The sequence below is a fragment of the Hemiscyllium ocellatum genome, chromosome X (assembly GCF_020745735.1).
Source record: "Hemiscyllium ocellatum isolate sHemOce1 chromosome X, sHemOce1.pat.X.cur, whole genome shotgun sequence".
Lineage (NCBI taxonomy): Eukaryota > Metazoa > Chordata > Chondrichthyes > Orectolobiformes > Hemiscylliidae > Hemiscyllium > Hemiscyllium ocellatum.
In genome coordinates this window covers 15,299,653-15,325,988 of record NC_083453.1, presented here as the reverse complement: position 1 = coordinate 15,325,988, position 26,336 = coordinate 15,299,653, and the positions used below count along the sequence as shown (strand labels likewise).

Genomic DNA, 26,336 nt, shown 5'->3' with positions numbered 1-26,336 from the left:
TGATTTCCAATCAGAAGCTTGCCACACGGGATTCCTGCTGCTTGAGTTTGACAGCCTGATATACAGTAAGTATGAAGTGACAATGGCTGGATTCTGCCCCAAAACTGAGTTCATTTCTTTTCCTCAGAAAAACAAAGCAGCTTTTTAATAAAATGTCCCTCCTGGTTTGAATACATTACATGGAAATTTTGATTTCCCACAAAAAGTCACACTGACATCTCCATCAGGGAATCCTTGGGGAGAATCAGTTTCTGAAAAAGGGTTGATGTGCCTCCTTTGAAACTAAAATACATGCATTTAAAAAAAAATTGACAAACCTTAAATTAGGAGCCAAGACCAATTGTATCGGACACTGCCAAGTTTCACACTTACAGGTTGCAGCTGTGGCTCAGTGGGTTGTGGCTGTAGCTCAGTGGGGGCGGCATGGTGACTCAGTGGTTAGCACTGCAGCCTCACAGTGCCAGAGATTTGGGTTCGATTCCAGCTTTGGGTGACTGTCTGTGTGGAGTTTGCACATTCTCCCAGTGTCTGTGTGGGTTTCCTCTTGGTGTTCTGGTTTCCTCCCATAAGCCAATGATGTGCAAGTTAGGTGGATTAGCCAAGGGAAATGTAAGGTTACAGGGTATGGGGTGTGGGTCTAGGTGGAATGCTCTTCAGAGGGTCAGTATGGACTCCATAGGCCAAATGTAGGGATCCATACTGTAGGGATTCTATTCTTGCCTTTGAATCAGAAAGTTGTGGATTCAAGTCCCTCTTCATCTAAACCTATCGGCATATCTTTCTATTCTTTTTCACTCCTGCACTCAACCAGCCTCTTTGCCTATTCAGAACATCTGCGTAATATGTTCAAAATGTGGGTGTGATCAAATTATTTTTCCCCCCTGTGCTCCTCACGTCAGGCTATTACTAAGAAAATCTCTAAAGGAACCAATTATAAAACACCCAAACTGAGTGGACTGGTCATCTTGTTGGCTGTAACTGATAGAGCAGTGAGATTTCCCGAATCTTTTGTTAGTACAAGTTTCAGAGTCTCGTTCTGCGTACTGAAATCACTTTCCAAGTGAAGAGAAAGACAAAGAGAACACAAAAACGCAGCAAACTAAAATGTAACTGAGCCCAAAGAAAGAGATTGTTGTAACATCACTTGCTTGTCACTGCTCAGCTTGTGGATTTTAACTGTATTTATGTCTCTGTCATGAGCAGCATCTCATATAACTGAGCTGCTAGTACCCCACTTGTCCAAGATGAATCAGTTTGAGGAGCATTGATTAGATGGCAAGCAGATGGTTTCTAATGCAGACATATGTTTTCTTGGATAGGGCCCTTTCTCGAATGCTCATGTAACACGAGTAGGAACAATAACACAGGGATTAACAACCATTTCTGATAAGCACCTGGTCACATAAGATAGGTCTTTTTTTTGGTCTTTTTTTGCCATCAGATGCAGCCAAAGTACTTACCAGTTCCAGGCTCCGTGGAGCTGGAGGCACACAGATACTCATTACCTGAAAAACACAAAAAACGCAAAGGTCCGATCATTTGGAAATCAATTAACAATAAGAATTAGCTGGACAACAAGCTCATCCTGCTTATTCCAACAATTCCACATATCATTTCATCCCAGACACTGAACATGAACAGAGCCATGGGAAATATCCCCACCCTACCAGTTAGCAGTACGCGAGTGTTCTTGTGTAATTGACTCTGTCCTTGCAGTTAGTCCCTTATTAAGTCAGTACAGGGTGTGTTCTTGGGAAGAAAGATAAAACAGCTGAGTTTTGGGACACAAATTGAAAACATTACTTGCTGCTCATTTCCTTTCCTCTTCGCTGGAATATAGGTGATGGGATCCCTTCCAGGATCAAACTCAACTCTGAATGCAGGCAGTATGTAATAGCAGACTGCACTGCCCAGGCCATACCAGCCAAGCAAGCTTCCTCCCATCCTCACCCAATGTGAACAGGAGCAGGAAGCCTGGCTCACCACTCCTCTTTAATCTATGACACCAATTGTAGTCATAAGACCTGTCACAACAAAGTCCTGAATGGATTTGAAATTCAGATCAGAATTTTAAAATTGCAGCATCACTTAACCAGGAATCACTGAAGGTCAGTGAGCACAAGGGTAAACAGGGGAGTGGAATTTGTAGCAAAGTTTTGGATGATGTCAAGTTTATGGAGGATAGAATGTGGGAGATCTGCCAGGAGTGCATTGGAATAGTCAGGCCGAGACATAAGAGAGGCATGAATAGGGGTTACAGTAGCGGATGAGCTGAGACAGGGATGATGTTGAGGAATATCAGGTGGTAAAAGATTACCTTTGTCAGGATGCGAGTATGAGATTGGAGCTCATTTCAGGGTCAAATGTGACGCCATTCAATCATTATTGCTACTGCATATGGCGGGCACACATGTGCTGATGCAATTTGCCTGCCATACATGATAGGTGGTACAAATAGAAACAATTGTGTTGTGGCAATAGACCAACACGTGAAATTGTTAACTGTTTGAACAGCAGACTGAAGCAGCCCTATGATCTGATCCTGCCTAAAATCAGGGGAGGTTTTAAACTGAGATATCCAGGGATTGACACATTATATGTCCTGGTTCTGCTGATTTCCATTCATGTGGACCCAACCATTGCCACGGGATGAGTGGAAGTGACACGCCTGGTATTGCCATTCCCTGGGAAAGCTCGACACATACAGGCCTTGGGTCTTTCTCCTTTCACCTGTACCTCTCCACTCTGCAATCCTCCCACCAAGGATCACCAGTATGGTGTGGAAAGTCTGGGAACAAGGTTGAGAGATGTAGCCAGCAGGCCCACCAAAGAGCAAGCTGTTAGCCAAGAAACAACACCTTGGTGCCACCAAGCTTTTGGAGAGGACGAACGGTCAATCACAACCCACAGCATGTTATGTATGAAGGAAGCTGTCATTGCCTTCTTACAATTCCAAACGGCATTGGGGGAGGGGGGGGTCGAAAGGCCGACTCCTGCTCCAAGGAAATACGTCCATATGTAAAACAAAGTGTGACACCAGCACATCAGGAAACATTAGGTAGGATGCCCAAATGTTCACTCAACAACGTCAGTTCTAAGGAGTACCTTAAAGGTGGAAAGTGAGGTAAAAAGAATGAGAGATTGAGGGAGGGAATTCTAGAGCTTGGGGTCTTGGCAACTGAAGGCATGGCCACCAAAGGTGGAGCAACTAAAATTGGGATGCTGAAGAGGCAAGAATAAATGGAGTGCAGATATCTCAGAAGGTTATGGCTGGAGGAGATTCTAGACGTTGGGAGAGCAAGCCATGGAGGTATTTGAAATCAAGGATGAAAAGTTTAAAATCAAGACATTGCATGACTGGAACCCAATGTGGATAAGTCAGCATGAGGGACATGGGGAATGGCATTAGGTGTGTCACTTGAGTCCAGCAAATATTTGGCTAGCCTCATGTGTATAGAGGGTAAAATGTGGAAGACCAGCCAAGAGTGCATTGGAATTGTTGAGTCTGGAAGTAAAAAAAAAGGCATGGACAAGGGTTTCAGCAATAAGCTGGATGGAGTGATATTACAGAGGTGGTGCAAATATACCACTAACTGACCTGGTACGGTCTGGGAATAAAACACCTGCTTGGAAATGACTGGGAGTGATGTTATTGTGGGGATGTTTAATGAAACTAGTTCAAATTCCTCTTCTGCTCGAAAGAGAGTAATCATTTAATGTGGGTTGATGCCTCTGCTAAAGTAGCAACGAGACAACTTAATCTGAATGTTGTTTCTTACTGTAAAGGCAAATTGTTAAGAGTAGTGCGAGTTAGTCATTCTTTGCATTCAGAAAATTGGACATTTTGTTAACACACAATGTGCAGAAACAGGCCATTCAGCCCGACTATCCTGTGCCGGTGCTCATGTTCCACATAAGCTTCCACCCACATCATGTGAGCAAAACTCATCAGCAGGTCCTTCAATTCTTTGCTTCTCAGATAATCACAGCCATGAATTTAGGTAAACCAGTGAAACAGTCAAAGGTTTCTGGATAGTCATTCAGGTGATACATGGGGTTAAACTTTGGAAAGAAACGTCTCTAAAAATGCTTATAAAGCTAGGTGGAATCACCTTAGGAAGAGGACCAGCAAAGCACCATGGAGAGTCACTGGTGGCACAGATTTTCTGGGTGTGAAGCAAAAGCATTGACCTCTGCCCTGTTTAAAGACACCAGATGCAGAATTAAGCACCACATCTGAATCACTATCCTGGCTTCAAACTTTATTGCTGTTCCTTCAGTGTTGCTGGGTCAAAATCCTGCAGCAGCCTACCTAACAGCATTGCGGATCAACCTGCACCAAATGGACTGCAGCAGTCCAAGAAGGCAGATTCTAGATTCAAGTGGTGCTGGAAAAGCACAGCAGGTCAGGCAGCATCCGAGGAGCAGGATAATCGACGTTTCGGGCAAAAATCCTTCATCAGGAATGGAGGCAGAGTTCCTGCAGGGTGGAGAGATAAATGAGAGGCGGGTGGGGGTGGGGAGAAAGTAGCATAGAGTACAATCGGTGAGTGGGGGTGGGGATGGAGGTGCACCCGCACCAATCAACCCCACCGCCCTGTGGCCCAACATTTCAACTCCCCCTCCCACTCAGCCAAGGACATGGAGGTCCTGGGCCTGCTTCACCGCTGCTCCCTCACCACCTGACACCTGGAGGAAGAACGCCTCATTTTCCGCCTCGGAACACTTCAACCCTAGGGCACCAATGTGGACTTCACCAGTTTCCTCATTTCCCCTTCCCCCACCTCGCCTCAGTTCCAAACTTCCAGCTCAGCACCGTCCCCATGACTTGTCCTATCTGCCTATTTTCTTTCCACCTATCCACTCCACCCTCCTCTCTGACCTATCACCTCCATCCCCACCCCCATTCACCTATGGTACTATATGCTACTTTCTCCCCACCCCAACCCTCCTTTCATTTATCTCTCCACCCTGCAGGCAGTCTGTCTCTATTCCTGATGAAGGGCTTTTGCCCGAAACGTCGATTTTCCTGCTCCTCGGATGCTGTTTGAACTGCTGTGCTTTTCCAGCAACACTCTAATCTAGAGTCTGGATTCCAGCATCTGCAGCCCTTGTTTTTAACCTAGTCCAAGAAGGCAGCCTACCACCACCTTCTCAAGGGCAACTAGGAAAGGGCAAGAAAAGCTAACCCAGCCAATGGCATCCACATCTCCTGAATTCATTTTCAAACATTAAGAGCAGGCCAACATTCAAATTAATTTGGCACATTTACTCAAATCATTGACTCAGGCATGATGTACCTCAAATATTTTTCTTCTTTTGGGCTGTCAACACTTTGATTTAATTCAATAGCTGCTGAGAAGTTTGACAGAATAAACACTTGTGTTCTGTTTATAGAACTTTGTCCTTCTATCTACAGGGCTTTAATAAAATGGAAATTAAACGCAGACAGAGAGCTCTTTCAGCTAATTGTGTTATGTCTGATTCTCTCCACCTCACTTGACTTTCATATCATCATTGAAAGAAGACCCTTAAAAACTCCTGTCCAGGTCGCTTTTGTTACCTCCAGAGTTGACTAATGCAATGTATAATAACGCATCTTCCACCCTCCAAGAACGTCCATTCAAAACTCTGCTGCTGTATCCTAACTGATACAGATTCTTGTTCACCCAGGACTGTGACCTAAAATTCCTAACCTTGTTTTCAAATCCTTCCATAGCCTCACTTCTTGTCTCTATAATCTTCTCTAGACCCATATGCCTTCAGGGTATCTACGCTCCTCAAATTCTGGCCTCTTTAGCATCCCCAATTTTAATTGTTTCACCATTGGTGGATAACAAGGCCTGGTGTGTAGGGGCTGGGATAAGGACATGGGAGAAGGTGCCTCAAATCCTAACATTGTTGAACTCGATATTGACCCCAGAAGGCTGTAGAGTTCCCAAATGGAAAATGAGGTGCTATTCTTCCACTTGCACTGAGCCTTGCTGGAGCGCTGCCGCAAGCCTGAGACAGAGATGTTGGCCAGGGAACAAGGTGATGTGTTGAACTGTCCTTACCCCAGCTTTCACACACCAGGCCTTGTTATCATGTGGGTAAAAAATGAGGTCTGCAGATGCTGGAGATCACAGTTGAAAATGCGTTGCTGGTTAAAGCACAGCAGGTCAGGCAGCATCCAAGGAATAGGAAATTCGACGTTTCGGGCATAAGCCCTTCATCAGGAATTCCTGATGAAGGGCTTATGCCCGAAACGTCGAATTTCCTATTCCTTGGATGCTGCCTGACCTGCTGTGCTTTAACCAGCAACGCATTTTCACTTGTTATCATGTGGTCTGCTATTACACAGCACCCATCATTAGCCACTGATTGTCCATTGTTAGCTATTCATTCTCCTAGGCTGATTGTTATCCACTCCTTTGTCTGTCCAACGGTTCTTCTCTCTCTTTGGGCTCTATCTCTATCTATTGTTTACTCCTTACCTCAACCCCCACCTCCCACCCCCCCCAAACCCTATCTTCTGCATAAGGACCAACTTTTTCCTAGCTACTATCAGTTCTGAGGAAGGGTCACTGAACCTGAAATGTTAACTCTGATTCCTCTCCACAAATGCTGCCAGATCTTTTGAGCCTTTGCAGCTATTTCTGTTCTTGTTGTTGATTTCCAGCATCTGTAGTTCTTCCAATTTTACCAAGATTACTGGCAGTAGGTGGCAATGTGGAATGAAAAAGAGGCCAGGGTCAGATCAGCCATGATCATATTGAATGACAGAGCACATTTTTGGGGGGGGGGGGGCGCAGTTGGCCTACTCCTACTCCCATGTTTGTTTATGTGTTTGTCCCTTCACTCTTGTGACACCCCCAAACATTGCACTTCATTTAATTTTGTCCTGTGAGTTGTACCGAATATGTTTCCTGGAAACATAAACCCCTCCAAAAACTAACAGTGAAATTAATCACGGTACATTTGTAAATTACAAGGACCTTCATGTCCAGGCCTTGAAACTTTACTTTTCATGTGAAATAAGAACTTCTCCAGGGGAAGGAATGAAAAACAATATTCCAGATTGGAATCATCAATTGCACTTTGAGTTTGTTACCAGGCAGAGATGCATGTCTGTGATTTATAAAGCAGCAATTTCACTCAAGCTATGTCATGACAGCTGAACTCAAGAGAAACCAGAGAGTAATTAGTGCCTAAACTCATTCCAGCTCATTGTAATCCTCAATAATATATTAAGTAAATGGTTCAAGATTTTCTCCCCCCAAGCAAAAAAAAATCCCTTAACCTTTTTTAATTCACTTATCAGTGGATGGCTTGGTAATAGGGTCATAAATATGCTAGTGACAAAACAGCTGAAAGGTTTATTTTGTTTTCTGTTTTACATTTGTTCCTGATACTGCTGCTACTAATCTCAACTGTCACTCACACTGACTTTTACCATGCAGGGTGACTTGAAGTTTATTGAACAATCATTATGCAGTCATTAACTGCAAATTTCCATCTCCGCTGCATGTTATTTTTAAAAATTCTTTTATGGGATGTGCGCATCACTGGCTTGGCCAGTATTTATTTCCCATCCTTAACTGCCATGGAGAAGGTGGTGGTGAGCTGCCTTCTTGAAGCACCGCAGTCCATTCTATATAAGGACACCTACAATGCTGCTGGGCGGGGGGCGGAAGTTCTAGGGTTTTGACCCAGTGAATGTGATAGAATGACAAATATATTTCCTTGTTAGGATAGTGTATGGCTTGGAGGTGATAGTGGTAGTGTTACCATATGTTTGCTTCTTTTGTCTTCTTAGTTGGCAGAGGTCGCTGGTTTGGAAGGTGCTGTTGAAGGACCCTGGTACCTTGGTGCATTGCTGTAGTGCATCTTGTATGTAGTATACACTACTATCACTGTACACCAATGGTGGAGGGACAGAATATTTAAGTTTAAAGTGCTTTAGTTCTTACAGAATAAAAATACGTTAGGAGCAGCATCAAGAATTCTCTCATCTTGATGGAATTTCCACATCACACTGTAAACCACGAGACCAGTAGCTCTTATAACAGATATCAATAGCTGGACCTTCACTGAGTAATAAACAATAGTTCCTGGATGCTGCAGGGACAGCACGGTGGCTAAGTGGTTAGCACTGCTGCCTCACTTGATTCCAGCCTCAGAGGAGGGGTGATGCCTCGTGGTATTATTGCTGAACTGTTAATCCAGAAACCCAGGCAAGGTTTTGGGGACTTGGGTTTGAATCGTGACACAGTAGATGGTGGAATTTACATTCAGTAACTATATCTGGAATTCAGAGTCCAATGATGACCATGAATGCATTGTTGATTGTTGGAGAAATCTATCTAGTTCACTAATGCCCTTTAGGGAAGGAAATCCGCCATCTTTACCTCATCTGGCCTACATGGGACTCCAGGCCCACAGCAATGTGTCTGACTCTTAGCTGCCCTCAGGACAACAAGGGGTAGCAATAAATGATGGCCTAGCCAGCAATGCCCTCATCCTGTGAATGAATTTTTAAAAACTGTCTGTTTGGAGTTTGCACATTTTCCCAGTCTCTGTGTGGGTTTCCTCACACAGTCCAAGGATGTGCAGGTTAGGTGGATTAGCCATGGGAAATGATAAGGGGTGTCTGGGTGGGATGAGCTTTGGAGGGACTTAATGGGCTGAATGGCCTGTTTGCACACTGTAGGGAATCTATACATTTGAAAACCCACACTTTAAGCTTTAGTGCAATGATTCACCTGTAACATCCAATCCTTTAGCCCCATTGCAAGTGTTTTGTCTCTCTATTTTACTGGTCCTACCTCAGAGTCATAGAGATGTACAGCACAGCAACAGACCCTTCGGTCCAACTCATCCATGCCGACCAGACATCCCAACCTAATCGAGTCCCATTTGCCAGCACCTGGCCCAAATCCCTCTAAACCCTTCCTATTCATATACCCATGAAAAATATCCATGAATCATTATGCTGAGTTTCCTATCCTGAGCTATGTTCCCTATCCCTTATATTCCATGACCTATAATTTTCCTCACAAACCTGTTGCACTGTATCAAGTGCTTTTCAGGAGTCTATGTACACCACATCAATGGCCTTGCCCTCATCAACCATCTCTGTACCCTGTTTTACAAAAAAAAACTCCAGTTAGTTAATTAGACACAATTTTCCCTAACAAATTCATGTTGACTCTTCGAATCAATCCACACTTTTCCATGTCACTCTTAATCAATCCCAAATAATTGGTTCTGGAAGCTTTCTATCACTGACATTAAACCAACGGATCTGAAATCTCTGGGCTCATTGTTATCACCTTTCTTGAACAAGAGCATAACATTTACAATTCTCCAGTCCTCCACTATCACCCAACTCCAGGGAAGATTGAAAGATTGTCAGTGCCTCTGGAATTTCCACACTGGTTTTCTTCTACATCCTTGGATGCATCTCATCCTGACCTAGTGCCTTATCATCTTTAAATATTGACACCTTATTAAATACCTCATCCTTATCAATTTTAAGCCCTATACCTGTCATAAGCACATTTTTCTTTTTCAGATTTATTTCTATCTCTGGATTTGATTGATCTACCCTGCCCTTTTGAGGGGAATATATCATCAACTGTGCCCAAACCATCTCTCTGATGGTTTATTATTCTACAGCTGTTTTGATGTCAGTCTTTGCTTTAGGTTCATCTGGCCAAGCTTTGTTCATGCTCCACTGAAGGTGGCTCTCTGCCAGCTGATTATTCTTACACTGGATTAATCAGAACCATCTCCCCAATCCTACCTATGTCATTAGTACCAATGTGGACCATGACCTCTGGCTGTTCAGTCTCCTCCAGAAAACATTCCTGCAACCATTTTGTGACAACTTTGAGCCAAGCATCAGGGAGACAACACACCAGAGAGTCAAATCAACAGCTGCAAAAACACCAGTGTGTTCCCTTAAGTAAAGAATCCTCCCCATCAGTACTGCCCTTTTGCTCTTCTCCCCCTCCTGTATAGCTGAGCCACCTCTTGTGGCACTCCTCTGACTATCCATCACCCATATTCACAACAGAAACCCGGTTAGTGAGCTGGACCTCTGGAGACTCCTGCACTGCCTGTCTGTTTCTCCTGGACTGTCTGACGGCCACTCATTCCTTATCTGCTTGTGTCTAACTTACAATGTGACCACCTCTCTAAATGTGCTATCCATGCAATTCTCTGCCTCAGGGATGCACTACCATGACTTCAGTTGCTGCACAATAGGAACTACACTTCAAAAGTACTCAATTGGCTGTAAAGCACCTTGAGACAATGTCAAAGGCGGTATAGAAATGTAGTCTCTTTCTCATTCACAGAATATGCACGTCGTTGGGCCAGCATTTATTACCCATCCCTAATTGCTCAGAGGGTAGTTTAAGAGTCAATCACATTGCTGTAGGTCTGGAGTCACATCGGCCATACCAGGTAGGACTGGTAGATTTCCTTCCCTAAAGGATGTTAATGAACCAGATGGGCTTTTCAGACAATTGACAATGGTCTCATGGTCACCACTCAAATGGTGAGTAAGGGTTAAAACGATAGAAGTAGTCTGGTATTCTGGTTACTAGCTCAGTGACAGTCCCACTAACTGCACCATCCCTTCCCCTTTAACATTTAACATAAGACATTTCTTTTTCTGCTGTTTTAACTGTGCCAACGGTCAGTGTATTTTATCCTTATTGTACTTGAAGTTTCTTCTGAGAGGCCAGAAGAAGATTGGCTTCTCACAGGACGAATAAACAATCTATGGCTTTCACATTTCTTGATTTACTTTATCATTTGAGTTGTTTTCAATCTTTTCCAGGAACCTTGTGGTGGGCTTCAGACCCTCATCAAAAGTCTTTCTGAGAAAGAGAGGCTTGCTCAACAACTCATCGTCAAAACAACCCTGATTGAGGTGTTTTTGACACATTGCTGGAGAGCATGATATCTGACAAAAAAAACACCAGTGATTGAACAAAGTCAAAATAACAGATGGTGAGGGATTAATTGCAGAAATGCATGTGGGCTTTTGCTGCTTTTGGGCAAGTGTATGCATGCCAAGACCAGTAAAGGGTACGCTGAACGTGTGTAATCAATCTTTGACAGTCGGTTAATCTGCTTAATACGTGACAAGGCATGATTTCTTCCTGCTTTGCGGTGATGGCAAACAGCGACAGCTATGGGGTTAGAGAAAGAAATTTTTTAAAACTGCAGATGCTGAAATCCAAAGTAGCCAAACAAGAGGCTGAAAGAACACAGCAAGCCAGCAGCATCAGGAGGTGGAGAAGTCAACGTTTCAGGTATAACCCTTCTTCAGAACGAGATGAAGGGGTATGGGGAGGTACATATAAAGGTGTGGGAGGGGGGTGGTTGGGGATGGTGCAGGGAGGAGTGGGGAGAGTAGCACACATGGTGAGGTAGTGATAGGTGAACACAAGTAATGGGTACGACCTGGTTGGTCGATGGGAGGGATGAATCCAGTTGGTAGCTGTAAGGAAGGGTCGATAAATGGAATGGAAGGGAGGAGGCGGGGCTGGAAAGACAGCCAGGGGATGGGTGGGAAAGTTATTTGAAATTTGAGAACTCTGTGTTAAGTCCTCCAGGCTGTAGGCTGCCCAGGTGGAAGGTGAGGTGGTGTTCCTCCAATTTGGGGTCTGATTCATTGCGGCAATGGAGGAGGCTGAGGATGGACATGTTGGAGGGAAAGTGAGAGGGGGAATTGAAATAAGTGGTGACTGGGAGTTCATGCTGACCATTTTGGGCCTGGCAAAGTTACTCAGTGAAATGGACACCTTGTCTACGTTTGGTCTCCCCGATGTAGAGAAGACCACATCAGGAGCACTGGAAGCAGTAGACTAGGTTGGAGGAGATGCAGGTGAACTTTGGTATGCTTTCCTTTATTAGTCAGAGTATTGAGTACAGGAGTTGGGAGGTCATGTTGCTGCTGTACATGACATTGGCTCGACCACTGTTGGAATATTGCGTGCAATTCTGGTCTCCTTCCTATTGGAAAGATGTTGTGAAACTTGAAAGAGTTCAGAAAAGATTTACACGGATGTTGCCAAGGTTGGAGGATTTGAGCTATAGGGAGAGGCTGAACAGGCTGGGGCTGTTTTCCCTGGAGCATCAGAGGCTGAGGGGTGACCTTATAGAGGTTTATAAAATCATGAGGGGGCATGGATAGGATAAATAGACAAAGTATTTTCCCTGGGGTGGGAGAGTCCAGAACTAGGGGGCATAGGTTTAGGGTGAGAGGGGAAAGATACAAGGGAGACTTAAGGGGTGGCTTTTTCACACAGAGGGTGGTACGTGTATGGAATGAGCTGCCAGAGGAAGTGGTGGAGGCTGGTACAATTGCAACATTTAAAAGGCATTTGGATGGGTATATGAATAGGTAGGATTTGGAGGGATATGGGCCGGGTGCTGGGAGGTGGGACTGGATTGGTTTGGGATATCTGGTCGGCATGGACAGGTTAGACCGAAGGGTCTGTATCCGTGCTGTAATCTCTATGACTTTATGTTGAAAGGGAGTGTGGCATGAACCAGAGATTGGCAAATTCTGGATTAGCGGTGCTGGAAGAGCACAGCAGTTCAGGCAGCATCCAAAGTGCAGCGAAATCAACGTTTTGGGCAAAAGCCCTTCATCAGGAATAAAGGCAGTGAGCCTGAAGCATGGAGAGATAAGCTAGAGGAGGGTGGGGGTGGGGAGAAAGTAGCATAGAGTACAATAGGTGAGAGGGGGAGGGGATAGGTCAGGGAGGAGAGGGTGGAGTGGATAGGTGGAAAAGGAGATAGGCAGGTAGGACAAGTCCGGACAAGTCATGGGGACAGTGCTGAGCTGGAAGTTTGGAACTAGGGTGAGGTGGGGGAAGGGGAAATGAGGAAACTGTTGAAGTCCACATTGATGCCCTGGGGTTGAAGTGTTCTGAGGCGGAAGATGAGGCGTTCTTCCTCCAGGCGTCTGGTGGTGAGGGAGTGGTGGTGAAGGAGGCCCAGGACCTGCATGTCCTCGGCAGAGTGGGAGGGGGAGTTGAAATGTTGGGCCACGGGGCGGTGTTGTTGATTGGTGCGGGTGTCCCGGAGATGTTCCCTAAAGCACTCTGCTAGGAGACGCCCAGTCTCCCCAATGTAGAGGAGACCGCATCGGGAGCAACGGATACAATAAGTGATATTAGTGGATGTGCAGATAAATCTTTGTTGGATGTGGCAGGCTCCTTTAGGGCCTTGGATAAAGGTGAGGGAGGAGGTGTGGGTGCAGGTTTTACAGTTCCTGCGGTGGCAGGAGAAAGTGCCAGGATGGGAGGGTGGGTTGTCGGGGGGGCGTGGACCTGACCAGGTAGTCACGGAGGGAACGGTCTTTGCGGAAGGCGGAAAAGGGTGGGGAGGGAAATATATCCCTGGTGGTGGGGTCTTTTTGGAGGTGGCGGAAATGTCGGTGGATGATTTGGTTTATGCGAAGGTTTGTAGGGTGGAAGGTGAGCACCAGGGGTGTTCTGTCCTTGTTACGGTTGGAGGGGTGGGGTCTGAGGGCAGAGGTGCAGGATGTGGACGAGATGTGTTAGAGGGCATCTTTAACCATGTGGGAAGGGAAATTGCGGTCTCTAAAGAAGGAGGCCATCTGGTGTGTTCTATGATGGAACTGGTCCTCCTGGGAGCAGATACGGCGGAGGCAGAGGAATTGGGAATATGGGATGGCATTTTTGCAAGAGGTAGGGTAGCTGTGGGAGTCGGTGGGTTTGTAAAAAAATGTCAGTGTCAAGTCGGTTGTCATTAATGGAGATGGAGAGGTCCAGGAAGGGGAGGGAGGTGTCAGAGATGGTCCAGGTAAATTTAAGGTCAGGGTGGAATGTGCTGGTGAAGTTGATGAATTGCTCAACCTCCTCGCAGGAGCACGAGGTGGCGCCAATGCAGTCATCAATGTAGCGGAGGAAGAGGTGGGGAGTGGCGCCGGTGTAATTACGGAAGATCAACTGTTCTACATAGCCAACAAAGAGACAGGCATAGCTGGGGCCCATACATGTGCCCATGGCTACCCCTTTGGACTGGAGGAAGTGGGAGGATTCAAAGGAGAAATTGTCAAGGGTGAGGACCAGTTCGGCCAAACGAATGAGAGTGTCGGTGGAAGGGTACTGTTGGGGACATCTGGAAGGAGAAAACGGAGGGCTTGGAGGCCCTGGTCATGGCGGATGGAGGTGTAAAGGGATTGGATATCCATGGTGAAGATGAGGGGTTGGGGCCGGGGAAACGGAAGTCTTGGAGGAGGTGGAGGGCGTGGGTGGTGTCTCGAACGTATGTGGGGAGTTCCTGGACTAGGGGGGATAGGACAGTGTCGAGGTAGGTAGAGATGAGCTCAGTGGGGCAGGAGCATGCTGAGACAATGGGTCGGCCAGGGTGGTCAGGCTTGTGGATCTTGGGAAGGAGGTAGAACCGGGATGCTGCCTGAACTGCTGTGCTCTTCCAACACCACTAATCCAGAATCTGGTTTCCAGCATCTGCAGCCATTGTTTTTACCTCAGAGGTTGGCAAAGGCAACAGTCCTTGCGGACGGCAAACAGAAGTAGGGAAGGGAAGATGTTCTGGGTAGTGGGGTCTAGTTGGAGTGGGCGGAAGTGCTTGAAGATAATACGTTGGATGCGGAGGCTGATGGGGTGGAAAGTGAGGAGAAAGGGGACCCTATCTTTATTTTGTTTGGTGGGGGGTTGGGGGGAATATATAGCAGTGGAGTGGGGAATGGAGAAGGTGCGGTGGAGGGCTAACAGGATGATAGAGAGGGGTACCAACCAGGTCGTACCCAGTACCTATGTTCACCTATCACTATCTCACCATTCTGCTACTCTCCCCACTCTACTCCCCACCCCCCATCCCTCTCTTTATCTATAGTTCTCCTTATCCCGACATCTAGTCCTGAAGAAGGGTTATATCCGAAATGTTGACTTCCCCATCTTCTGATGCTGCCTGGCTTTGTGTGTTCTTCCAGCCTCCTGTTTGTCTACAAGGGGTTAGAGAAGCCTGCGCTGTAAGAGGAGACGTGTTCAGTGAAACAACGAGGAAGCAGAGGATATCAATGAGTGTGGAAGTAGGGACAAACTAACCAAAATAAACTTAAATCAGCCATTTTGAAACAGTGTTTGTGAAGTTGCATGTGTGCACTTTTTGGAGAGGTCGGCTTTCCTTTTTTTAGGTAGGACATAGTGGGAGCATGGCAGTAATCGTAAGCACTTTCTTTTTCATCTGCCTACAGGAACCATCCCTCCAAGTGCCATTTGGGGTTCCGTATGCATCGGATTTTCCAACTTGCCTCCAAGAGCTGGGTGATTGGGCTGTGGCCCATACACAGAAACTGCACACTCAAGTAAGTCATGTGGATTTCCTCAGTGGCTCAGTTTGGAGACACAGGTTTCTGAGGACAGTCAACCCAGCTTGTTGCTGTTAAGTCCTGGATTGAGATATGAACCAACAGTGTTCAGACTCAGAGGCAAGAGCACTCTCCACTGAGCCAGAATCTGTAAGCTACTTTGTGAAGTCAATTCAATTAACTCTTTGTAATAATAAAAGCAAAACACCAAAAATGCCAGAAGTCTGAAATAAACGGAAAATGCTGGAAAAACTCAGCAGGTCTGGCAGCAACTGTGAAGACAGAACAGAATTAAGGCTTCAAAGTTCAATATGATTCTTCTTTGGAACTGAAACTAATTGTTCACGTTGTCAAATAGTGTATTACTTTGTCAATAATGGATATTTTTATAATCTCCTTCATCTTGCTGACAAAGTCTGGCCACAAACCTTTTTGAAAACTGCTGTTTTAAGCATATTTGCCTTGCCCTAACCCCAGCTTTGCCTGGTGGCTGCTTGCACCCGAATCATTACTTCAGAAACCATCCTTAGCTGCTGGTTATCTGTGCATGATATGGCACATCTTTTACATCTCTTCCCTTTGACTCACCCTTCTTTTCTTCTCAGCTTGGCTGGAATTTCTTAATTCTCATCATCCAATCAGTTTGTTGCTTAACAGCGTATTCAAGAAGAACGGATACTCAAATAATACTGTGCGCAGATTCCTCAAGAACAAACCACGATAAGCAGACCAAACACAGCCAGAAACCCTAACCACCTTACTATACATCAACGAAGTTTCAGGAATGACAGCCAGACTACTAAGACCCCTTGGAATCCTAGTAGCACACAAACCCACCAACACTCTCAAAAACCAACAAACTTAAAAGACCCAGTACAACCCATGGATAAAACCAACGTCATCTACAAAATTCCATGCAAGGACTGCCACAAACACTACATAGGACAAACAGGAAGAAAGTTAGCCACCAGGATACATGAACACCAGCTAGCCACAAAAAGACACAACTGCAAATGTGTTGCTGGTCAAAGCACAGCAGGCCAGGTAGCATCTCAGGAATACAGAATTCGACGTTTCGAGCATAAGCCCTTCTCGAAACGTCGAATTCTGTATTCCTGAGATGCTGCCTGGCCTGCTGTGCTTTGACCAGCAACACATTTACATAGAACATAGAACATAGAAAGATACAGCGCAGTACAGGCCCTTCAGCCCTCGATGTTGCGCCGACCGAATCCTACCTAACCTACACTAGCCCAATAACTTCCAAATGCCTATCCAATGCCCGCTTAAATGACCATAAAGAAGGAGAGTTCACCACTGCTACTGGCAGGGCATTCCATGAACTCACAACCCGCTGTGTAAAGAATCTACCCCTAACATCTGTCCTATACCTACCACCCCTTAATTTAAAGCTGTGTCCCCTAGTAACACCTGACTCCATTAGCGGTAAAAACACATTTGCAGCTGTGATCTCCAGCATCTGCAGACCTCATTTTTTACACAAAAAGACACAACCCTCTCTCCCTCGTAGCCCTACATACGGATGAAAAAAACCACCATTTCGACTGGGACAACACATTTATCCTGGGACAGACTAAGCAAAGACATGCCAGAGAATTCTGAGAGGCCTGGCACTCCAACCACAACGCCATAAACAAACCCATCGACCCATCTATCAACCCCTCAGAAAACGAACAGGAAATGACATCACTACAAACCCCAGGAACCCCATCCAGGAGAAAGGAGAAAGCAGGAGACAACAACTTCGCTTCACTTGGAGGTCACCACTGATGATGTTACCTAGCCAGGTAATGAAACGTCTGGATATCAAACCTACAGCTCAGCGAGCAAACCTACGTCTTAAACCTCAACCTGAGCTACAAACCTTCACAAACCTTGCTTAACATCGTTGCCAGAGAAAATAATGAGGAGATTTGAATCCTGCCAGCAAGAAACCACTCAGTAACTGTAGGTCCCTCAATGCTCAATGACGTGACTACAGTTTAGGACAACCTGCTAAGTAATGAGACTGCAACCCCTGGTGTTGTTTACATAAGCTCACCAGCAGGCAGCTTTTGCCCAGAGTGACCAATATAGGCTGATATAGGGACATGTTGGGAATGATAATTGCTGTGCTGGCCTGTGGTTGCTGTCAAAGAGATTTCAGGCCTAGGTAACTTCAAGTCACAGTATCACGATCAACTGATGTACTCATTCCATGCTTAGACTCAAGAGTAATCCGGCATGATGTTTGAGCAGAATTTGTAACTCAACCTCATACATCTCCTTAATGTAAGTCAACGTCCGAACACCCTTGGAATATATAACAGTCATACAGAGATGGCTGATTTACAATACTACTGGATCTCCCAAGACAGTGTTCACAAATAACAACAACTTATATTTACATAGCATCTTTAACATGAAGAAATTCCCGAACCAGTTCGCAGGAGCATTATAAAACAGTCTGCTACACAACAGGCGACTTAAAGGCCTGGTCAAACAAGTTTAAGGATTGCTTTAAAGGAATAAACAGAGGGAAATAGGCAGAGGGGTATCGAGAGGGAATTCCAGAGCTTCGGTCCCAAGCAGCTGAAGGAGCAGCCGCCAACTGTACAGCAGTTAAAGTTGGGAATGCATGACAGGCCAGAATTAGAAGTGCGCAGATATCTCAGAGGGTTGTGGGGCTGGAGGAATTGAGAGATGGTTGAGGCCATGAAAGGATTTGGAAACAAGGATGAGAATTTTAAAGTCAAAATGTTGCTTGACTGGGATCCAAAATAGATTACGAGCACAGGGTGATGGGAAGTATATTCAATACCGAGGGCAGGCAGTGACCTGAGACAGGCAGCGCTGAGGTAAAGTTGTCCTCTCTAGGGACAAAGGGACAGGATGAAGGAGCAGTGGCTCATTTTACAATGCTACAAGGTGCTATAGAATGCAAGTTGATCCTGTTCACCCAGCACATACTCAGTGGACTGCTGTGTTAGCTGCATGCTTGTTATCACATGCTCAATTATTCACCAAGTTGTTCACATTCAACCGAATTACCCACGGGAGCTGGAATGGGCAGAATTTCCAAAAAACTTTGGAGATTTTTTGAACAAGAAGTTCATTTAAAATCCATTCTGTAGGAAAACATGAGGATTCTTGAGTTTCTGCCAATTTCCATTATGCAAAAGGAGGGCCAGATCAGTGTCACACAGCACAATACATGCCTTGCTCATGCATTCCCTTGCATCTCATTCTTCCCTCAGCCCCACACCCACCCTATTCACACACTCCAGAAGCTCGACAGTATCCAGACCATGCACCATATTCAACATTCATTTCTTTGGTCACTGTAGCAACAGTATATACCAGCCACAGGGCACACAGGAGCAACTTGCCGAGGCTCCTCAGACATCACCTTCCAAATCCATGATCTCTACCACCTAGAAGGACAAAGTCCACAGATACATGGGAACACCACCAAGCTCCCCCTCCAAGCCACACACCATCTTGATTTGAAAATACATTACCATTCCTTCAGTGTCACTGTGTCAAAATGCTGGAACTCTTTCCCTAAAGGCATTTGTGAGCGTACCTACACCAAATTGACTGGAGTAGATCAAGAAGGTAGTTATTCGGTATTCTGTTCTCTTTTGTTTGTGTTTCATCCAGTAATCTTGGAAATAAATTCAGTTTTGTTTAAAATTAAGTGGTTTGACCAGCTGCATCCCTCCTGAAATATCTGCGTTACACCTACGTAAAATAACTAGCAAAGCTGGGTCTGGGCTATTTTCTTGAAGTGTTTTGAGGGGATCTGGCCTGGTCCATAACACAGCCAAACCCATGAAAGACTACAAGACCACCCTTCCTCTAACTTAATTACACCTGCTCACTCTCTTCCCCATTAATAGATGTGCACCATACCTGTTTGCACTTTGACATAACAACACAGCATTTTAATTTCTGTTAATATTTTTCAGGGAAATTTTCTGTGAACCAAAACTGAGAAATATCAGGTCCGAGAAATGACATTTTCTTACAGCATGTGCATCAAGTACTGCAAGGGCAGGTTCAGTACAGATAGCAAATCACCTTTCATTTTATCAAAAAAAACCACCTTGAACTTTTACGCTTTACACACCAGCGATCCTTCAATCCTCACTGAGAAATATTGCCAATTTGATGTCAGTTTTATCACATATTGCTGTGTCGTGGGCACTCATCCAGATGGAACTGAATCCTAGCCATCAATGAAAAGAGAAGACTTCCAACCTATGAGACTTAGCAAGATTTGATATAAATCTAGGTAGCCAAAGTGAAAGAACAATGTAAATCACTTCTGTGTTTCCCAGTCGCTTTCTCCTAATCCCTCAACCCGGAGCTTTAATGAAGCATTCCGTTCAACAAATTAAACTCCTGATTTATTCCCGTTTAAGTTGTCTCTGTGCTGCTGCACACTGACAGACAAATTCTGGGTAGCTTTATCCATTATCGCTGCAGACAAGTTTAAGGCACATCATTCAATTACTGAAACATTTTTCTCAATATATTGTAATACGACTAGCACAATAAAGTTTGGGACCAAACTAAGTTTTGTAATGAACCGAAACGTAGAAGTGCACCTTGTAGCTGTTAAGCAGCAGCTACACAGAGCCCTGTTAGACCACACTTGGCATCACTGTGGGCAATTCTAGGCACCACACCTTAGGTAGAACATATCAACCTTGGAGGGAGTGCAGTGTAGATTTTCCAGGATGATATCTGGACTCCGAAGGTTACGTTACAAGGATAGATCACCCAAGCTAGGTTTTATTTCCTGGAATTTAGAAGGTTAAAGAATGATTTGATTGGTGTTTCCAAGTTAGGTCATGAGATGTTTGGACACAGATTTCAGGTAATTGGCAAAAGAAGCAATGAGGAGAAGCATTTTCACACAGGGATTGGTTAAAATCTGACAGTGTGGTGGAGGCACATTCAATCAACACATTCAAGTGAGAATTGGATCATTTGAAAAGGAAGAAAGTGCAGAGTTACAGGGAAAAGGTGGGGAAATGGTAATAATGGAGAGTGTTGTCAGAAACACAATGGCCTAAAGGGCCTCCTTCTGTGATTCAGGGGAATCCACAGGTTCGATGGAGAGAAACTATTTCTGCTGGTTAAGGAGAGTTCCGGTGGGGGGGGGGGGGGGCACAGTTTAAAAATTAGCGCCAGACCTTTCAGAAATGAAATTTGGAAAACACTTCATGTAAAGAATGAAGGGATTCTTTAACCCATTTAACACCCCCACTCACCCATCCCAATCCCACCCAACTGGCCATGTTCAAATTCTCCCCATGACATCTATCCTGTTTTATTGAGTACATGGTTCTAACTTTTACACATTGTTCTGCTATTCAATTTCTCATGTACAGGTAACTGGTTCGATATCTCTTTTGCTTGTATTTGTTGAGGTTTTTCAAGAGTTATTGAATGTTCATTTGTACCATCTGAAGCTCAGTTTAAAAGAAAAGGTATTATATATGGCTTTAATCTGACCTTGTGTCTTTTTCATGTGCAAGAATAAAACCTCTCTGTACAACATGCTGCAGAGCTGAAGGACTACAATAAATTACAACACTTATTTCATCAATTTATGATCTCTGCTGGCTGCAAAACATCTTGTCACTGGCTCTATAACTCCAAAGGAAAGACCCAAAGCTTAAAAGCCATTTGTCAGCCCAAAAGAAACAACATTGCGGTTTGCTGCAAGATTACAGTGGAAATTCACTTGCAATGAGCTCTTCAATGTTAGGAAACTTGTTTTGGAGTGAAAAATGCTTGGGCTTCAATCCAATTGCCATGGAAAGTACAGTTACCCACTTAAGAGTAAAAATCTATATTTCCCTTCTTTTCTGACAAAGAACAGTGAACCTTTGGAACACTTGATGGAAGACAGCAAAGTATTTCATCTGGGAAGGAATAAACAGAAATAGTGCACATGGTTCCATCTCTTTCACAGGGCTTGCCCTGCCAACTGTGAGGCTGCACCAACAACAATATTGTGCACAGCTTGCAAAGCTATCAAAGCACTCACCAACACAGAGCTATCAAGCCGACTGCACAGAAACAAGTCATTCAGCCTGAGAGTCTTTGTTGGTGTTTGAAAGACATGAGCCTTCTCCCACCCAACTTTATCCAACTCCATCAACATATCCCTCCTATTCCTTTCTCTCCTATGTGTTTATCTAGCTTATGGATTGTGGCCCAGTTGTTTAGCACTCTCACTCCTAGGCCACAAGATTCTGGGTTCAAATTCCAATACTGAGGGAGTGCTGCACTGTTGCAGGTGCTGTCAGTCAGATGAGATGTTAAACTATGACCCCATCTGCCTTCCTGATGGATACAACAAATCCCACACCACTATTTGTTAGATGTTTTTCCCTGATGTCTGGGGCCGAATTTTATCCCTCAAACATCACAAAATCAGATTGTCTGGTTATTAATCCATTATGTTTGTGAGAGGTTGCTGCGTGCATACTGGCTGCCATGTTTCCAACATCACAACAGTGTCAACTCTTCAGAAGTTATTTTCTCGGCTGAAGCACTTTGAGACCCTCAGTAGTTGTGAAAAGCACTATATAAATACAATTCTTTTTCTTACCCTCATTTAAATACATCTATACTATTAATCACAACAACCCCATATGGTAGTGAGTTCCTGACTCCGAACACTCCTTGGGTAAAGTAGTTTCTCATGAGTGCTTTATTGAATTTATTACTGGCTATCTTATACATATGGCCCTTAGTTCTGGTTGCTGTCTTACCTACATTCATCTGCTTGGATCCTGTATCAAGTCCTCCTTTGCCCTTCATTTGCTAGTGGAAAGAGTCCTAGTCTGTTCAGCCTTTTTGATGGGTATAGCCTCTCAATTCTGTTATTATTCTTGTGAATCGATTTTGCACTTAACTCCATGACTGGTTGAAAAAACGTTTGATACAAGTTTAACTTGGTTCTCTGAATTTTAATTCGATTCCTTTAGAAATCAGCAGTGTTTAATTTGCTTTTCATGGCCATTGAAACCTGCAGTGATTTGTGTATCTAAAGATCCCTCCCCTCCTCTCCCAGAGGCTTATTGTCCAAAACAGTATGTAGTCTCCTCACTCTTCCTTCCAAAACACCTCATGCTGGTCAATATTGAAGTTAAATGACTTTTCTGCACTTATTCTGCAAGCTTATTAGTATTGATTTATATTTTTTATCTTGCCTTCCTCTGGATCAACTATACCTCCCTGTTTGGTGTCACCCGCAACTCTTGAAATCATACATTCAATTCCTGAGTTCAAATCAGTCATGTCAATGTTGAATGATAACATCTCAGAGCTCTATATGAAAAACATCAAAAAGTTGATCCATCAAACCAACTACAAGAATCCAAAAAACCTTTATCCAACCAGTAAGACACCAAAATGATACATGTCCTCCAAACCTACATACTTAATGGTAAGGTCCTGGGGAAAGTTGCTGAGCAAAGAGACCTTGGAGTGCAGGTTCATAGTTCCTTGAAAGTGGAGTTGCAGGTAGATAGGATAGTGAAGAAGGTGTTTGGTAGGCTTCATTGGTCAGAGTATTGAGTATAGGAGTTGGGAGGTCATGTTGCAGCTGTACAGGACATTGGTTAGGCCAGTTTTGGAATACTGTATGCAATTCTGGTCTCCTTCCTATCGGAAGGATGCTGTGAAATTTGAAAGGGTTCAGAAAAGATTTACACGGATGTTGCCAGTGTTGGAGGATTTGAGCTAAAGGGAGAGGTTGAATAGGCTGGGGCTGTTTTCCCTGGAACGTCGGAGGCTGAGGGATGACTTTATAGAGGTTTATAAAATTATGATGGGCATGGATAGGATAAATACACAAAGTATTTTCCCTGGGGTGGGGGAGTACAGAACTAGAGGGCATAGGTTTAGGTTGAGAGGAGAAAGATATAAAAGAGACCTCAGGGGCAACCTTTTCACACAGAGGGTGGTACGTGTATCGAATGAGCTGCCAGAGGAAGTGGTGGAGGCTGGTACAATTACAACATTTAAAAGGCATCTGGATGGGTATATGAATAGGAAGGTTTAGAGGGATATGGGCCAAGTGCTGGCAAATGGGACTAGATCAGGTTAGGATATTTAGTCGGCATGGATGAGTTGGACTGAAGGGTCTGCTTCCGTGCTGTACATCTCTCTGACTCTATGTCTCTAAATGTACTTTTTTTGTCAAGTACCCGTTTCCTTTTGGCAAATATATACTCAATCTTCTCAAAGGCATTGAAGAGTGCAGGCAATTTATCAATGCAACAACACCACTGAAGTAGTAGCCAGCTGTAAAGCTGAATTCTTTCATTCCTGGAAGATTAATACCTTTGCTGATCATACTCCCTTATCTGACATAGTTTATTTCAAAAGCCAGGAAAAGAAATTCTAAATTAAATTTGCATTACAAGTATTGTTGGCAACAAGACATTTTATATCAACTGATGTTTGTTCAGTCAGTTATTGGGGCTGGACACATGACTTTTCTTCAGGTAGTGTGTCCAGTGCACTAAAAGAAAAATTTCCGCATATCAGCACAGTACTTGTGAATTGAAATGTAATATATGGCCAAATAGACATCGGAGAGTGATTACAAGGCTGGAATCCAATCAGGGGGTTCAGATGATATCATAAGCCACAGCAGTGAGGATCCTGCAGTTTATAACTAACATCTGACACAGGAGGCAGAATCACAGCCATGAAATCATTTCCAATTTTACTCATGTTTTACAACATGGAATTTACGGAGACAGTTTTATTCCACAGTAGAAGCCTCCCATCTCTCCAAGCAGGTGTCGTAGTGCTTTCAGCCAGCACTGGCTGTTGTTGAGATCCACACCAAGGGATCCTTTCCTGATGGAAATGTTTTACACAGCAGCAACTGCCATCAATAATACAAGTACAGGTGAAAACGATCAAGAGTGGTACTGACAGCTATTTCATTTTATTAAAAGGTTGAGCTGAATGCAATTGCAGAGCGAACAACTTGCAGGAAGTGACCATAAGGTGCGTCAGCCTGTGCAGCTCCACACTCTGCCTCGTAGATCCAAATGGCTATCTGGGCAGTAAAGTATCAGAGAATGCCAGCCAACTATAGCACTCAGCGCTATTTAGAATCTGGATTAAAGTGGTGCTGGAAAGGCACAGCAGGTCAGGCAGCAGCCGAGCAGCAGGAAAATCGACATTTCGGGCAAAAGCCCTTCATCAGCATTAGAGGCAGGGTGCCTGCAGAGCGGAGAGATAAATGAGTTTCCAGCAGCTGCAGTCCTTGTTTTTACCCGTTACTTCGAATCATAGAGTCATAAAGCATGGAAACACAACCTTCAGTCTAACTAGTCCATGATGAACAGAATCCCAAACTAAACTAGTCGCACCTGCTTGCTGCTGGCCCATATCACTCCGAATCTCTCCTATTCATGTACTTGTCGAAGTGTCTTTTAAAAGGTGTAACTGTGCCTGCATCCACCACTTCATCAGGAAATTCATTCCACATGTGAACAATCCTCTGTGCAAAACATTTGCCCCTCATATCTTTTTAAAATTTCTTTCTTCTCTACCTTCAAAATAGGACCCCTCATCTTGAAATCCCCATCCTAAAGAAAAGACACCTACCATTAACCCTGTCTATACCCCTCATGATTTTATAAACCTCTATACAGTCACCTCTCAACCTCCTACGCTCCAGTGAAAAATGTTCCAGCCTACCCAGCCTTTCTTAATAACTCAAACCTTCCATGCCTGGCAACATCCTTTTAAGTCTCTTCAAAACCCTCTTTAGCTTAATAATATCCTTTCTATAACAGGGCAACTAGAACCGGACATGGTACTCCAGATATTTGTCCCATTTAAATTAATATTGGGAAGTCTCCATAGAAGACAAGAGAGCCACTGGATCAGGTCACTACTCGTACAGACAATGAAAATCTACCCCAGCAAGTTTTGCACAACACTATCAATGTGCATCGTGAGATGATGTTACCTTATCAGTGTGCGCCATAAAGCTTCTTACAGTTTAATAAATACATGCAACATGAAACTAACTTAACACAAACTCTAAAGATTCCCACTCTTTGGTATTATTTGTAAACAATCCCCATCCTCAGCTATGGAATATACGAAAAGGAATAATGTGGCAAAAATATGCATCAGGATAACAGAATAAGACAGTAAATGGCTCTGAAAGATGGATCCCCATTTGAGTATTATGGACAAGCTGCATAAATCCCTATTGAGTTTGTTGCTTGAGAATTTAAAGGACACCTTTGGATATAAATCTCAAGACTTCCTCTGCCTTTACGTGAAATAATATAGAAGTTTTGAGTTTACCTTACATCAAAGACATCCAGAGCACACTTTAAAATCAGACATGAATAGGAGGCCAGGTTTAGACTGTAGTAGACGGTGGGAGGTTGATCGCGCTTTTAGCTTCTTGTAGCAAGTTGTTATTCCCATTCAAGCTGAACTCAAATCCCGAGTGTAGCTTCTCCTGCTATGTAACAGCTGAAAGTTTGTGTGACGTCTGCTCTATAATCTTCCCATCTCAACCATATTTCCCTCAACATTTTCCCATTGAATACTCAAGATTTTCTGTGTTGCACTTCAGTGGAGGAAAAGACGTTCCCTCCACCCTACTGGCGTTTGTCCAGTCACTTTGACATATCTGCAGCGATTGAACATCTGTTGACCATTCTGAGATGAAGGGGGAGGGAAGGCTAACCCTCTGAACACTCACAGCAAATTCTTCATCACAAACCATTCCAAATCCAAAACATTGCAAAACGTCAATGAAAAAATGCCAAGGATGCTTTACTTCTGTTAGGGATCAAGTTCATCTCGAACAGGTACCAAAACGAGTGGGAAAGGCATGGGCCATCCTCTCCTGATTTGCAATTCCACTGTTGTCAAAAGAACTGAATGTCAAACAGGAAAG

General features: G+C 44.2%; 1 protein-coding gene across 4 annotated transcripts in view; it reads right to left on the bottom strand.

Annotated features, from left to right (window-relative positions):
* Positions 1 to 26,336, bottom strand: part of LOC132805784 (tensin-1-like) — a 284,100-nt gene that overhangs the window by 109,963 nt on the left and 147,801 nt on the right. For all 4 annotated transcript variants that reach the window (XM_060821037.1, XM_060821039.1, XM_060821038.1 and 1 more), the window contains exon 4: positions 1,461 to 1,505. In XM_060821037.1, the coding sequence (XP_060677020.1) occupies positions 1,461 to 1,505 (45 nt within the window). The remainder of the gene's footprint in view (positions 1 to 1,460; positions 1,506 to 26,336) is intronic.